The sequence below is a fragment of the Lissotriton helveticus genome, chromosome 3_1 (assembly GCF_964261635.1).
Source record: "Lissotriton helveticus chromosome 3_1, aLisHel1.1, whole genome shotgun sequence".
NCBI lineage: Eukaryota > Metazoa > Chordata > Amphibia > Caudata > Salamandridae > Lissotriton > Lissotriton helveticus.
The window spans coordinates 1,092,415,530-1,092,430,701 of NC_136061.1; the positions used below are offsets into that span (position 1 = coordinate 1,092,415,530).

General features: G+C 43.9%; 1 protein-coding gene across 1 annotated transcript in view; it reads right to left on the bottom strand.

Annotated features, from left to right (window-relative positions):
* Positions 1-15,172, bottom strand: part of PSMD14 (proteasome 26S subunit, non-ATPase 14) — a 498,726-nt gene that overhangs the window by 92,463 nt on the left and 391,091 nt on the right. Inside the window, exon 9 of the mRNA XM_078681663.1 lies at positions 1,784-1,909. Within this exon, the coding sequence (XP_078537789.1) occupies positions 1,784-1,909 (126 nt within the window). The remainder of the gene's footprint in view (positions 1-1,783; positions 1,910-15,172) is intronic.

The following is a 15,172-nucleotide window of genomic DNA, read 5'->3' on the forward strand; positions in this document are numbered from 1 at the left end:
GAAGTACACTAGTGCTATACAATATATATATATATATATATATATATATATATATATATATATATATATATATATATATATATATACACACACACTGTGGAGAGGTGTGGCTCACTGGTTAGAGGTTAGAGGTGGCAGACCTGTAAGCAGAGAACGGCCCGAGACCAGGGTTCAATTCCTGACACGGCAGGGTCTTGGACCAGGGTCAACGGACTCGATAATTCTCGCCTCAGTGCCTACTCTAACCAGGGAACACACTCAGTAACTCTGGGCATTAAGCTTGCCTCATCTCTACAACGGCCCCCCACAGACGCCGGGGATGCCTGGTTTCACCCTGGAGATACCCAGAAAGGGACCATCTCACAGGGAAAACCAGGACGGGTTCCCCAGCGGTCTACAGCGCCAGGACACTCGGGTAGAGTAACAGTGCGCTTTACAAGTATCCCACATTTACATTTACACACACATCAATAGTGACTGTGGAGGATGCACAGTTGTTTAATCTAGACTCTAATATAGAGTTACATATATATGTATACTATTATAGTGACCCTTTAGTGTTGCTTGTACAGGGGCAACATCTGGATGGAAAAAAGGAAAAACACATCTGGGAGGGAAACAACATATCAGTTGGTTTGAGTGATAGTAATGTCAAAATAGCAATGTCATATGCACATTCTAACTGCACATTCTAATTAGGTCCAGATTATGCAGCTGTTAGGAGGGGAGGGAAATGGCTTTTTTTTAAACTTGGATGTAGGGATCCTAACTGTAAATACACAGTGGAGACACCATAATGTATTATTGTAAAAAAAACCTCTTAAATGCTATTAAAAACCACAGTTAAAATGCAGTAATGGTTACTAAATAAAAAAAACAAAAAAAACCTTGAAACTGACCAATTATGGTTAAGTGAAAGAAACTGGACTTTGCTCCCCTGCCACGAACACCAGCCAAATATCCAAATATTGATGGCATCACTGTTAATTGAGGGCTCAGCAAACCAGGGCTGGAGGTGTGAAAACCTAACCGTAGATTAAACTGGGAGCACATCTTGCACGGACTAACTTTTATTGTTTGACGGTATACTAGAATCAATTGAGTTATCAATACATCTTAAATTAAAATCTGAACCCACACTTTTTGTGAACATGTTCGAGATCATAGCCTGGCTCTGCAATTCTTACTTCAACAGCATTAGAATTACTGTACTTTCACTATTCTTGTCTCACTACTCCTGCCGCCCACTGTTTATGCTGCTGCTATCAACCTTCCCAATATATCTCAATCCTTTCTTAGCACACTTACATGCATCGTAATGTACAAAAGTAGAGACTTCCAAAAAAAACCTTTCAAATCAAAACTACAAAAAACATATACAAGAAACAATATACAACCAAACTAGTACAATTAGCGCATCTTTGTTAGGCAAATCGCTCTGCATTTCTTTGCAAAACCCACCTCTAAAAAAAAAATCATTGTTTTATTAGTCAATTTGAACAAATGTGTAATGTGCCATAAATATTACAAAGATATCACTTCTTTACATTTTTTAGGTTCGGCAAACATTAATCCAACAGCAATTTCATCCATTTAATTTTAGTGTAGAACATGTGAGTCTGATCAAATAAAAAAATATCCCCAGTCAAACATTTAGATTGTTCAACAAAAAAATACATAATAAAATAAACCATCTTTAGTGATTCCTGGGGCAAGCCAAACAATTATACGTTATTCCAAGAACACTGCCATTCAGTTGCTCAAGTGACAATAAATCAAATACCTTATTATAATTCTTCGCCAATTCCAACATTTCTTTTACCACACTCTCGTTAAGCTTGCAATGCTCATTGTAGTCTTGAAGTGTTAATCCTTCCATCCAACTCTTTTTATGTAGATTTAGCAACATCTGTAAAGCAAAACCACGTCCAGGTCATCAAGAACACATTTGTGCAACAATATTGTTTTATCAACCTTGTTTTTTCTTTAGAGCACCAATCATGTGCATTTTATGTGTAAGCCCATCACTTGAGTGGCATCACCTAACAAAATGATCAAGCAACCAAGATGCGGCATATGTGTTGACAATCGCCACAGAAGAGGTTAGTGTAATGTTGCTGAGACTTCCTATCTATAATTATTACAGTCTTTCACTTCAGTAGGGACCCATGGAAGGGAGGCAGGTCAATGAAAATGGCAACTCGGAGAAGTAGGAGTGGTTTTGTAAAATACTTTCTTCTTTAAATCTTAGCACTCTCCATGACTTTTCACCACATGTTCAGTTCAAACTAATATAATTTACCAAAACGAGGATACAATGGGTTAAATTTGAGATGTAATCAATAATGTCAATTAACGTCATGAGTGATGTAATGTGGGGTCACAAGCAGTGCACAGTGGAAGCTTAGTAAACTATAACGGAACTATTCCATCACTTTAATCTTTGTTTTTTTCCAGTGAATGAATAAAAAAAAATATATATATTTTTACAAAAAGGTACTATTTTAAAATTGAGGAGCTGTTAAACAACTGGGAAGATGGGTAGGCTGAGTAAGCAGATGTGAAAAGGTCATGCTTTACACACGTGTATCTCTTCAACTATTTGCAAACCCTGTAAAAATACACTATGCTCAAATTACTTAAAGCCTACATCTCCCCTCACATTTTTTTTAAAATACTCTGGCCTCAAGCCTGTTTTAACAACTTAATGTGCATTTACTTTAGCCCTCTCCTCAGTAAAGGCTTTAAATTCAAGAATTCCAATTTCAGCAAAATGCTGTTTCAGGATTGCCTCATTTTTGACTTGAATACAAAAAGTTAGTGGTGTAGTTGCTCATTAGAACTCTATGGTAAAGTTGCAGTTGATCACTAGGGAGTTAACCAACAGGCATCCGCTGGTGATGAAAGTAGGTTACAGTCTGCATGTCAGAAGGTTTTACTGAAATGGATGAGGAAAACATTTGGGAACTTATAAAACCCCTCATTTTGTTAAAGGAAATGCTCCAGCTTTTACAGCTTTGATTCCATCAGTTTTGTCCTAAATGAAGAATGTTAGCACTCAAGTTGTGCATTAGATGACTGAGGAAATTTCAGTAGAAAACTGGGGAATCAACTAACAGGCTGTTAATACTGTTGGAAGAAAATTTTACTCAGAATATCAGATATAATTCTTACATAGCTAAGGAGGAAAGTGTGAAGTAATAGAAAAGGTGCTATCATTTTAGCTTCTGGAGCACCTCCCATAACCTCCATGAGAAAATCATGAGGGAAAACAGTTTTCTCTCAAATAGAGTTCATGAAATCCCAGCAGAGGACCAACATTTTCCACAGGGTAAACGTATAACACATAATTCGTAAAATTTGTATTGAACCACCCACAAATGATTTATATTATGACTATAATCTGTTATCATCCTTTATATGTGCTCCTTTATGACACCCTCTTAAACAAGCTTTAAAAACATGCATTTCCATGGGGCCCATGCTCCGAGTTCTGTAATGTCTGCCACAACACACTGTCAATGTTGTAGCCAGCCAATCAAAGGGTATCTATTTTGGTACCCACCCTCAGGCGCCTTGGGGTCAATGTCTACTCATCAGGCCCTTTATATATATTTTTTATTCATTTGCAGGACGCAGGGAATATGTCTATGAGTCCTTTAAGGGCTGCTACAACATACTGTGCAGGTTGTGGCTCGTCAGTCAGCATTAACTAGTCCTGATCGAAGAGGTCAATCAACTTATATCTAAACATCAGCAGCCTAGATGTATCTACCTTTTTTAAACAGTTCATGCCCACCCAAGCAAGTCTTTAAACAAAGATGTCTCGAAAACAGCTGAATGGATTTAAACCAAAGAATTAAGAGCATGATATCACAGTAACTTTCTAACTTTCTGTCAAATTTGGTGTAATTCCAAGCATTAATTTTTAGCTCGAGCCTAGACAGTCCTTGCGCTGTCTCTCTGAGACATGTTGCATATAATCTGTGGGCTTATAGTCCGTCCACTGCTTTTCATTTGTTTATTTGTGGCCTCTAAAAATCCTTGCTTCCAAGTGGTTAATCTTTCCTATTTGTCCTTCCTTTTCGTCAGATGGTATACTGCCTTTAAATTTCAAAGTCAATCAATCAATAAACTTTATTCAGATGCATTAACCATCCATAAAAGCTTCACACAGCGCAAAACAAGCATAAAAAGCATAAAAGTACAATTAATAGCATAAAACAAAAGCGTATGCATAGAAACACCTTAAAATAAGAATTATTAAATACTGACGGGGCTTAAGACAACATACACCTATATACTCACACAGCCGAGTTTTAGGGAGAACCCATAACTGGTATAATTTTCCTTGTTAGTTAATAGCTGTGAAAATCTAAAAGCCGGTCTACCATGGTCAACATTATAACGCATGAAATCTAATACAATACCACAATATGCCAATAATACAAGGACAAGTTAGCAAATACTAGGGTGTACAAATAAAAGAGAGAATATATTCATATTTGAGCAACTTGATTCACCGATTTTGTCATACGTTCAAATTAAAGAGAAGCAAAAGCACGGCTTTCCATGGGACAGTCGGACGAAATTAAATGGAACTAGTGCAACAAGGGAGAAGCACAACCTCAAATTGGGTCCACCATTCGCTCCAATCCTACCCGATCCAAAAGTGCGTAAATCTCATTCAATTATAGGAATGCAAAAGTACAATAAATTATACATACATTGATAATTTCTTTTAAAAACAAATTGCATATCCCAAATCCATAGGGGGTCTGCGCACTACGTCCCAATACTAAACGAGGGCAAGAGAAATATTCTCTCACAAAGCATAGCCCATAAAAAGAATGAAATACCACAGCAGATCTCCAAAGAAGGCAGAGACTGTAGATATGAATATGCAGGGGGACATTATGTAAAATTGAGTGGTCTTATGATCAGTAGAATATAACGATTCCTCAGGTGACTATAAAATTTACAACAAAAAAAAAAAATCACAACATGCATAGTGTGCTGAGCCATCGCACAATCACATGGACAATTAATTAGGCTTGTAGACCAATCATTCATTTCTGGAAAACTGATTAATCGAAGTAAAATTTCCAGTCTTAAATGAGTCAAATCAAACCTATGCCTTGCATTTAATACAGCTTAAAGATAGGATTGCATATCAAAAGCGGTTATAATCAGTTGATTTTTCAAAACACTAGGCTTTGGGATTTCAGCTATCAATCTGAGGGTTACCATGTGTGTCATGCCTTCATTTGTAAAGTCATCAAGTGGAATGTGCAAATTAAAGGAAACATAGGGTTAACTTGCTTGAAAAAATGTCAATTTTATATGTGCAAAATATTTATTATAATAGTCAAATGTAATTTTTCTGATTGGCTATGTAAATAGTGCAAGTTATGGTAAACCTATACGTTATATAAAATGTACTTATATATTGCACTTATATATTGATATACAAAGGTACATGGGGCTCACAACTAGGTATGTGTTTGTTTCATTGATCTGTTTAACAAAGGTAAAAATCAGCCATATAGTTTTTACCACAAATTTCAATTATTGTGTGGTCAGCGTTTTTCAGGCTTATGGCCTACGATGGTACATATAATTCAGTATTACGTTTTATTGTTATTAGCAACCTAAAAAGTAGTTCGTTTTACATCTAGGACTGGTCATGAAAGATGGTGCCAAAGTAAGAAAGGTTAGGCCCGGTTTTGTTGCTGATACAGCAAGTTTGACATGGCGCCAGGATACCTGTGAGGTGAATGCTGCACCATATAAATGTCTATTATTATTTTTATTCATTATTACCACTTTATTTCAGTGGTCAAAGGTAACCTTTTTTGTTTATGAATTTGTAGATAATATGGGGTATTTCGGGATACTACACAGTGATTACAAATCATTAGCTGATTGTCTAATCATAGGCTTTAGAAAAGTTTATCGCAGCTATGTTGTTTTTAGGTACACTTTGCACATGTTCTTCGTTACGTCTCTGATGTAGATAATTATTAGGTGTGCGTTTTTTGCTCTATTTCCTCTTCAGCAAAGTGGCAACAGGTAGATCAAAATATTTATACATTTCTGCATATTTTAATTTTTTAGAAATATGGAGAGCGCGCTAGTACCGCGGTATCTCAAAAACATTTTGTAAGGATAACATTTTTCTTTTAAAATTTCAGTAAAAATTTACAGCTGTGTATTCTGAACTGTTTTTTTTTTAAGTCGTACAGAAATTGTAAATAATTAGTGCACTACTCCGTACACTTCTTTGTACATATTTAATTATGTAAAACGTTGGAAATACACTTTGGCACACTGTATTTATAAAATATATTATCTTATATTTAATTTACAATTTTTTTCCTGTTCGGTATCGCAATACTACGGAATTCTTTTAAAAGTATCTATAAACTTATAAATATTCTTTCCTACCCATTACTATTTACCTAAAGTGGTAATAGGCATGGGAAAAATACCTAACCTAATTCTTACATACACTGGATGGCGTAAAACAGAACACAGGGAAACTCGAACTGAAGACAAGATGGCTGACTATAACTTTTGGAAAGGCAGGCATTAGCCAATGAGCTGATGACTTGCCATCGCTATATACCTCAGGATTACCACAGTGCAACCACGGCCACAGATAGTTAAATTAAAAAAACGTAACCGCATCCGCGCTAAGCGTTTTCCCGCTGTGCGCTGGGTTTTTAAAAAACCCGCGGTTCATGACGAGCTCAGCTCGTCATGAGTGTACGAGAGGCGTAACTCATAACGAGCTGAGCTCGTTATGAGCTTCGAAGGGGGTAAAACATATACGATACCTGCCCTACTTACCTGCAGTATCCCAAAGAATCATCTGCACACCATAATATTTCTTCATTCTAAATGTCGTATACATTAGACTGACTGTTTTCGCGCTATGCGAAATACAAAAGTCTAAGTAAAATGCATTGCATTTTATACCTGTTTTGGGACTCTCTTTTTCTTTGCACCCACTTCACAAAACGCTGCAAAACTTTTAGGACTCCAAAAATTAAACGGGGGCAGTGGGTCTTCAAAGTTTCACAGACATTCATCAGATAGGTGAAAAGTTATTGAGGGACGAAAATAAAAAAATCCCTATCACCGGTCACTATAACTACAGAGGAAGGGGGAGAGAGAAAGAGGGGAGAGAGAAAGAGAACGACAGCGATAGGGAGAGAATATATATATATATCTATATATAGATATATATATGGAAAAGAAACGTTCGCTCTTGCAGCAACGTCGAACAGGCCACACCAACTTCTTCCAACAAGATCTTTATTTCAGTAAAAAAGCCAAACGGGCATTACGCGTTTCGAGTCCCATGACTCTTAATCATATGCCACTTGCTGCTGTTGCAAGTTGCCCCTTTTGGAAGTTTATGGTTCCAACTTCATATGACTGAATAAGTGCTGGTGAAGCATGGGTTGGAGAAACGTCTCCCGGTGTTTGCAATACACGGGCACAAAGAATGCTCTGGATTTGCAAAACCTTTTCTGACACCGAAACTGCCTATTGGGGCTTGGGGTCTGTGGTAACTGTCTCTGTACCGAAGACACCAGCCACCATGTTAGGTGTTGGGGTTCTGCAAATCCCTAATAGGATCCAATAATCCTTCGAATCATAAAAATACAAATCTGTTACTCGATATTGAGAGAGGGGGGTTGAGGGTCCTCCTGCTGTGGCCTGTGGTCAGGGCAAAATGGCTTCCTCGTGCAAACATAACTTTTTTTCATTTCATGATCTGCAAATAGTTTGTGAATCCCAAACAGCACAGATATGCAAAACGGTTAAGCCTATAAAGCACATTAGACAATTTTTTAAAATGTTTATATCTCAAAAAATTACTGAACAGTTATACACCATAACAAACGGTTTTCCTTCATGTAAAATTTGTTGTAGTTATTTTAAGTATTGGAATTAGAATGTGGAAGCATCTTTCTTCACCACCATCCCCATAACTTTTTTTTTCCTTTGTACAGATTTGCATTAAAATTGGCATGCTGGACTTTAGCTTATACACCAAGCAATTGCCAGGTTTGGTGCACAGGTTAGGCAAATTCAAAAATTTAGTATCAATGTACTGCTGAACCATCATTACATAGTGTTGACTGTCATTGAGCTATTTATATTTCTTTAAAATATACCCTTGAGCAGAGCTTCTCCTATTTTTCTGTAAGAAGAGCTACTTGGGGTCACTGACAACCTAAGTTTCTAAGAAACATTCTTGCTCTTACAATAGTAAGTACATCAACAAGATTTACATATTAGTAGCTTCTAATTGCAAGATTACCGGTAGTGGCTACCACCTACTGCCAGTGCATAACACAGTGTTATTAGCCAAAATGTCATTGTTAGACCTGGCCCTTTTTGCAGGACTATACCCACACTTTTTGCCTTCCAATTTTTCTGCATTTCGTTTTCACTGGTTTTATGACTCTGGGCATTTTACCACTGCTGTCCATTACTAAGGTGCAAGAGCTTCTTATATAAAAGGTAATGGTAATTGGTTTGTCCATGATTGGCATATTTAATTTACTAGTAAAGAGTACTATGCATTGCCAGGGCCTGTAAATTAAATGCTACTAGTGGGCTGCTGCACTGATTATGCCACCCACGTGAGTAGCCCTGTAAATATGCCTCAGGCCTGCCACTGCAATGTCTGTGTGTGCAGATTTAAACTGTCATTTCAACCTGGCTAGTGCATCCACTTCCCAGGCCCAAACCTTCCATTTTACTACAAGTAAGTCACCTTTAAGGTAGGCCCAAGGCAGCCCCATGGGCAGGGTGCAGTGAATTTAAAAGGTAGGACATATGCTGTTGTGTTTTACATGTCCAAATAGGGAAATACTGCTCATTTCTTTTTTCACTACTGCAAGAACTATCTTTCCCATAGGTTATCATTGGAGCTGTCTTGTAACTTCCAATTGGGAAGAGATAAAGATTTGGATAATTTGAACTCATGATTTGAAAATACATCTTTTGGTGAAGTTGGTTTTTGAATTGCGTGTTTGAAACTGCCCCTTCAAGAAAGTGGGCATATTCTTGCTTAACCATTCTGTGCCTCTGCACTCTGCAGAATCCACGTCTGGGTTAGGATGAAAGTTGGGCTCAAGACAGTCACACAGAGGGAGCGGAGATGTGCCTGGCATATCCTGATGGACCATCACCAGGCTTATGGGCCTTCCTGAGCTAGAATGGTGGGAGGAGATGTCACTGACACCTGAATAAGGCCATGCTTGCCCTCTCACAACGCTGACTCCACCACCTGTCTGGAGCCAGGTCAAGGAAAGGCAGGATCTTGTGCACTACAAAGACTTTCCTTTGAAGTATGCCTACTTTAAAGGCAAACACTGGTATAAGTACCGGGGATGTGACACTATAACTTCAGAACACTTCTGGATTGAGGACATTCTGCCAGGAAGAAGAGCTGTGTTGCTGTCAGGAGGGACTACCACTTTGCAGTTTGCTTTGATGTTTGCCTACTACTGCTGCTTCTGTCTTGGACAGTGAAAGGACTGGACTTTACTTTCTGTATCCTGCCTTCCAAGTTTCTCCAATGGCTTGATGGAGCTTGCCTCCTGTTGGAACTCTCAGGGATATCAAAGTCTTCATTCACATCTTGTTACCAGCACTGCAACTCTTCTGCTGTGAGTCCTGCATTGCCAAGTGGAGCAAAACCAGTCCTGGGCCCTTGAAACTGAGTTGTTGTGCTGCAAACTTAGAAAAGCAAACCATATACTGTCCCTGATGCCGCTGCCTCCACCAAAGCCATGGTTACTGCTCGTGTGGAGCAGGACGCATCGACCGCAACGACACTGCAGCCCCGACGACATCGCTTCACACCGTCATCGACGTGCTGCCGCACTGAAGCAGTGACCACTGCTCGTGAAGAGCATGACTCATCGCCTCGACATTGCAGCCCCTGGTGTAACAACGACATAGACTCCGACCTCGCTGCCTGCACATTGGCTGAGGACACCACTCGTGAAGAGCACAACATCACCCCATCTGCGTTGCTGCCTGCACCGAAGCTGTGGTCACCCCCCGTGAAGAGCATGATGTATCGACTGTGACGACATCGCAGCCCCGGTCCCGCTGATACCAGCGATGCTTACCATGACATTGCCAAGTTTGATCCGCAGCACGTGTGACTCCAAGGCCTCAACGACTTCTGCCTGACTTCTGGAACAGACTCCCACCAGCTACACCTCATCTTTGGATTTCATTGCAAGGTCCCCGAGGACTCTTCACTTTCAAAGGTACTGTTTGCGGGTCTATCTGACGCCATATCACTGAACTGTTGGATTTCTGTTGTTCACGGCGCTGCAATAGCCCTGGTTGACACTATCAATTTCAAGGGAGTGTATTTTTAAGTTTGTTCTTGCAAAATTCATATCGTCACTTGTGTATGTTGGATTTTTATCGCTTTGGTCTTGTTACTCAGATAAATATAGGCTATTTTTGCTAAACTGGTGTGTGTGTGTGTGTGTGTGTGTGTGTGTGTGTGTGGTTGCGTGTGAGTGTGTGGTGTGTGTGTGTGTGTGTGTGTGTGTAAAAGAAGGAGAGAACTCTGGGTAGTTCTCAAGTTTAGGTGGACAGCAGCTCCTGTTAGAGCACTCTCAACACCAGCAACACTCTAGATCTGCTCACCTCAAATGTCTGTTTTTCTATCAAAGTCTTTAACCGCTTCCGTGCGGCGCCGATTCCCCCCCTGTGCTGGACATTCCATAACAGGGTGCGGTCGTGACGGAACCGTTCCGTCATCAGCACAGCTCAACCGTGACTGATTGCGGAATGGTTCCGTCACAAGCATCGAAGGGGTTAAGCATAGGATTAGCACAGTGCCATCCATGCCGAGATAGAAAAGGACAAAGTATTTTGCCATTTCTACAGCAAAGTCTTTAAGCATAGGACTAGCACAGTGTTGTCCTTGCCAGGCTGTAAAATGGCAAAAGCCATTTATCACTCCAGGTACAGTATTACAGCTTTGAATTGGTAAAATATCAACTCAAACCAACCTGAAATGAGTAAAAGCCTGCCACTATGACTCCTAAACTTTTTGGTTCCTGGGAAATCTCAGAATTCCAAACTTGCATCCAGATTCCTGCACTCAACAATCCTGCATTCTTCTTCCCCAGCCTCATGGACACACAGGGACCGGCTGCATAGACTTCTGCAGCACAACCAATCAAGATGCTGCCATGATGAGTGGTTGTGCAATAGGTCCAATACTATCATGCACACCTGTGTGAGTGTGGAGTTATGCTACTGATTCATCTAGCTGCGAGTGTTGAGATAAGAAGCACTGCTTCCTGCATGTTGTTTCTAAATGTCTCTAAACTATCAGCTTGTCAATTACTGGTTTCGCCCAACATATTTGTTGGAGGCACCAGTTTTAAAGTGATTTAACGCACAAGTTACTACTTGTGTAACGATATATCTGTAAGAGACATTAGTTAGTATTAGATTCCTTACCTTAGAATATCCCCAGGCGTCAGACTGGATCCGGAAATTTTTGCGTAGCAGTACCCTTGCGCGTCGGTAGGCGTCGTCTGCGGCTCCGCATCCGTCGTGGGCGCCGTGATGACGTCGTCGGAGTACTTAGACGCCGCCTCCACGTGCTGACGTCAGTTCTTAGACACAGCTTTTCCGCGCCAGAAACGCAGAGCCATGTTAAAAACCAACACTGGTGCCATTGAAACTAGGGCCCTGAAGGGGACAACCCTAACCCTAGATATCGGTTCGCAGAACGGGGAGGATGGGTGGGTCGGTAAGGAATCTAATACTAACTAATGTCTCTTACAGATATATCGTTACAAAGTAGTAACTTGTGCATCTGAAAGAGACACGTTAGTATTAGATTCCTTACCTTAGAATAGATACCCCAGCAATACCAACCCCGGTGGTGGGTCTGCGAACCAATAATCACACCAGAAAGTCCTGGAGGACGGAACGGCCAAAGCAGCCATCCCTCCGGACTTGGCTGTCCAGGCAGTAGTGTCTTGCAAACGTGTGCAGCGATGCCCACGTAGCTGCCTGACAGATGACTTGTAAGGGCACACCCCTGCCCAGGGCAGTGGGGGTCGCCGTCGCTCGGGTAGAATGAGCCCGCAGTCCAACCGGGGGCTCCTTCCTAGCCAAGGAGTAGCATGCCTGGATACACAGGATGATCCACCGGGAGATGGTCCTCTTGTGCACCGCTGTCCCCTTCTTAGCGCCCACGTAACCAACAAAGAGTTGGTCATCCACCCGGAACTGGCGTGTGCGATCCAAATAGAATGAGAGCGCACGTTTTGGGTCCAGACGGTGGAGCCACTCTTCCTCTTTAGAGGGATGCGGTGGCGGGAAGAAGGTTGGCAATGTGATGGACTGCCCGATGTGAAAGGCCGTGACAACCTTGGGCAGGAAAGAAGGTTTGGTACGAAGCACCACTTTGTCCGGATGGACAGAAAGGAAAGGTGGAGTACAAGAAAGAGCCTGGAGCTCACTCACTCTCCTGGCAGAGGTGATGGCAACCAGGAAAGCAGTATTCAAAGTTAGAAGGCGAAGAGGACAGTTGTGAAGTGGCTCAAAGGGAGAGCACATCAGGAATGTCAAAACCAGGTTCAAGTCCCACTGAGGCATCACAAACGGAACAGGAGGAAACGTGTGAGTGATGCCCTTAAGAAATCTGTTAACAATAGGGGACTTGAACAAAGAAGGCTGATCAGGTAGCCTGAGAAAGGCTGAAAGGGCAGAAAGGTAGCCCTTGATAGTGCCCAGAGCAGAGCCCTGCTGGGCAAGAGAAAGAAGGAAGAGAAGAACCTCAGAAAGAGGGGCAGAAAGTGGATCCACAGCCTTTGCTGTGCACCATGCCACAAATCTGTTCCACCTGCAGCCGTATACCGACTTCGTGGAGGGACGCCTGGCTGCCAGAATGATGTTACAGACTTCAGGAGGCAAGTCAAATGGCCTCAACTGTCGCCGCTCAATCTCCAAGCATGGAGGTGGAGACTGGACAGGTTCGGGTGGAGGACCGTCCCCTGCTGCTGCGACAGAAGGTCCTCCTGAAGAGGCAGACGAACCGGGGGATCGACTGACAGACTGAGTAGCTCTGGATACCAGTACCTTCGAGCCCAGTCCGGAGCCACAAGGATGACTTGGGCCCGGTCGCGCTTGATCTTCTTCAGCACTCTGGGCAGAAGTGGTATAGGCGGAAAGGCGTACAACAGACCGCAACTCCACTTGCGACGAAAAGCGTCCCCGAGCGAGTGCCGCCTTGGAAATTCCAACGCGCAGAAGTGATGACATTGCGCGTTCTCTTCGGTGGCGAATAGATCTAACCAAGGCTCTCCCCATCGCTGAAAGAGGCCTTGCGCCACGTCCGAGTTCAGACGCCATTCGTGATCCATCATGCACCGACGGCTGAGCTCGTCCGCCCTGGCGTTCAGAGAACCTGCCAGGTGTTGAGCCACCAGGGTCACGCCCTGGCGTTCCAGCCATTGCCAAAGGCGAAGAGCCTCTTGACAAAGGATCCACGACCCCACCCCGCCTTGTTTGTTGCAGTACCACATGGCGGTGGTGTTGTCCGTGAACACCTGCACTACACTCCCCCGGACAGAGGGGAGGAATGCCTTCAGCGCTAGACGAATCGCCCTGAGCTCCAACAGGTTGATGTGGAGCCGGGTCTCCGCCGGAGACCAGAGGCCTCTGATCTCCGCCTCTCCCATGTGGCCTCCCCAGCCCTGGAGGGACGCGTCCGTCACAACTACGTGCTCCGGTTGGGGAAGGGAGAGGGATCTGCCGCTGACCCAATCTCGGTCCGTAAGCCACCACTGCAGCTGTCTCGCAGTGCCCTCCGAGATCAGGACGTGGTCGGATAGGTTGCCCTGATGCTGGGCCCACTGAAACTTCAGGTCCGACTGCAGAGCCCGCATCCGCCACCTAGCGTGATGCACCAGTAGGATGCAGGAGGCCATCAGCCCCAGAAGCCGCAGCGTCAACCTGACCGAAACCCGGGATAACGGCTAAAAGATGGGAATCAGAGCCTGAATATCCCGGACCCGCTGTTCGGGCGGATAAACCCGAAACCGCGCCGAGTCCAGAACCGCTCCGATGAAGAGGAGCTCCTGAGAGGGACACAGGTGTGACTTCGGCACATTGATGGAGAACCCTAGCTGGTGCAGGAGGTCCGCCGTCGTCTGGAGGTGGTTGACGACTGTCTGGGGCGAGCCCGCCTTCAACAACCAGTCGTCGAGGTAGGGGAAGACTGAAACCCCTAACCTGCGCAGATGAGCTGCGACCACCGCCATCACCTTCGTGAACACCCGTGGGGCACGGGTAAGGCCGAAGGGGAGCACGGTAAACTGAAAGTGCTCGTGGCCCACCATGAACCGCAGGTAGCGCCGGTGGGCAGGCAGGACGGGGATATGAAAGTAAGCGTCCTGCAAGTCCAACGCTACCATCCAGTCTCCTGGGTCCAGGGCAGCCAGGACCTGAGCCAGTGTCAGCATCTTGTACTTCTCCTTCCGGAGGAAGCCGTTGACGTTCCGTAGGTCCAAGATAGGGCGTAGGCCCCCCTTTGCCCTTCTTGGGTACCAGAAAGTAGTGGGAGTAGCAACCACACCCTACTTCTGGCCCAGGAACGCGCTCGATGGCCCCCTTGGCCAAGAGGGCCGTAACTTCCTCCTGCAGAAGTCGCAAGTGATCCCCCGATACACGGTGGTTCTGCGGTGGCATGGCTGGAGGAGTCGCCTCGAAGGGGAGGGAGTAGCCCCTTCGGACGATTTGCAGCACCCACCTGTCCGACGTGACAGTGCGCCAGTGAAGGTGGTGATGGCGAACCCTGCCTCCCACTGGCGTCACATAGGCCTGAAAGCACGGACTAGGAGGGTTTAGAGGCGGATGCTGCGGGGGAAGGTGTGGACTGACCTCGCCGCTGCCCCCGACCACCTGGACGGCGGTTTCCACGGCCGCCACCGCGTTGGGTATTGCCCTGCGGTGCGTGGCTGGCGGCACGTGTGGGCGCACCCCTCCCGTGGCCACGAAAGGAGTGATAGGCAGCCGATTGCTGGCGCTGGCCCGAGAGGCCTAAGGACTTGGCCGTAGCCCTGGAGTCCTTAAAACGCTCAAGCGCATGGTCTGCCTT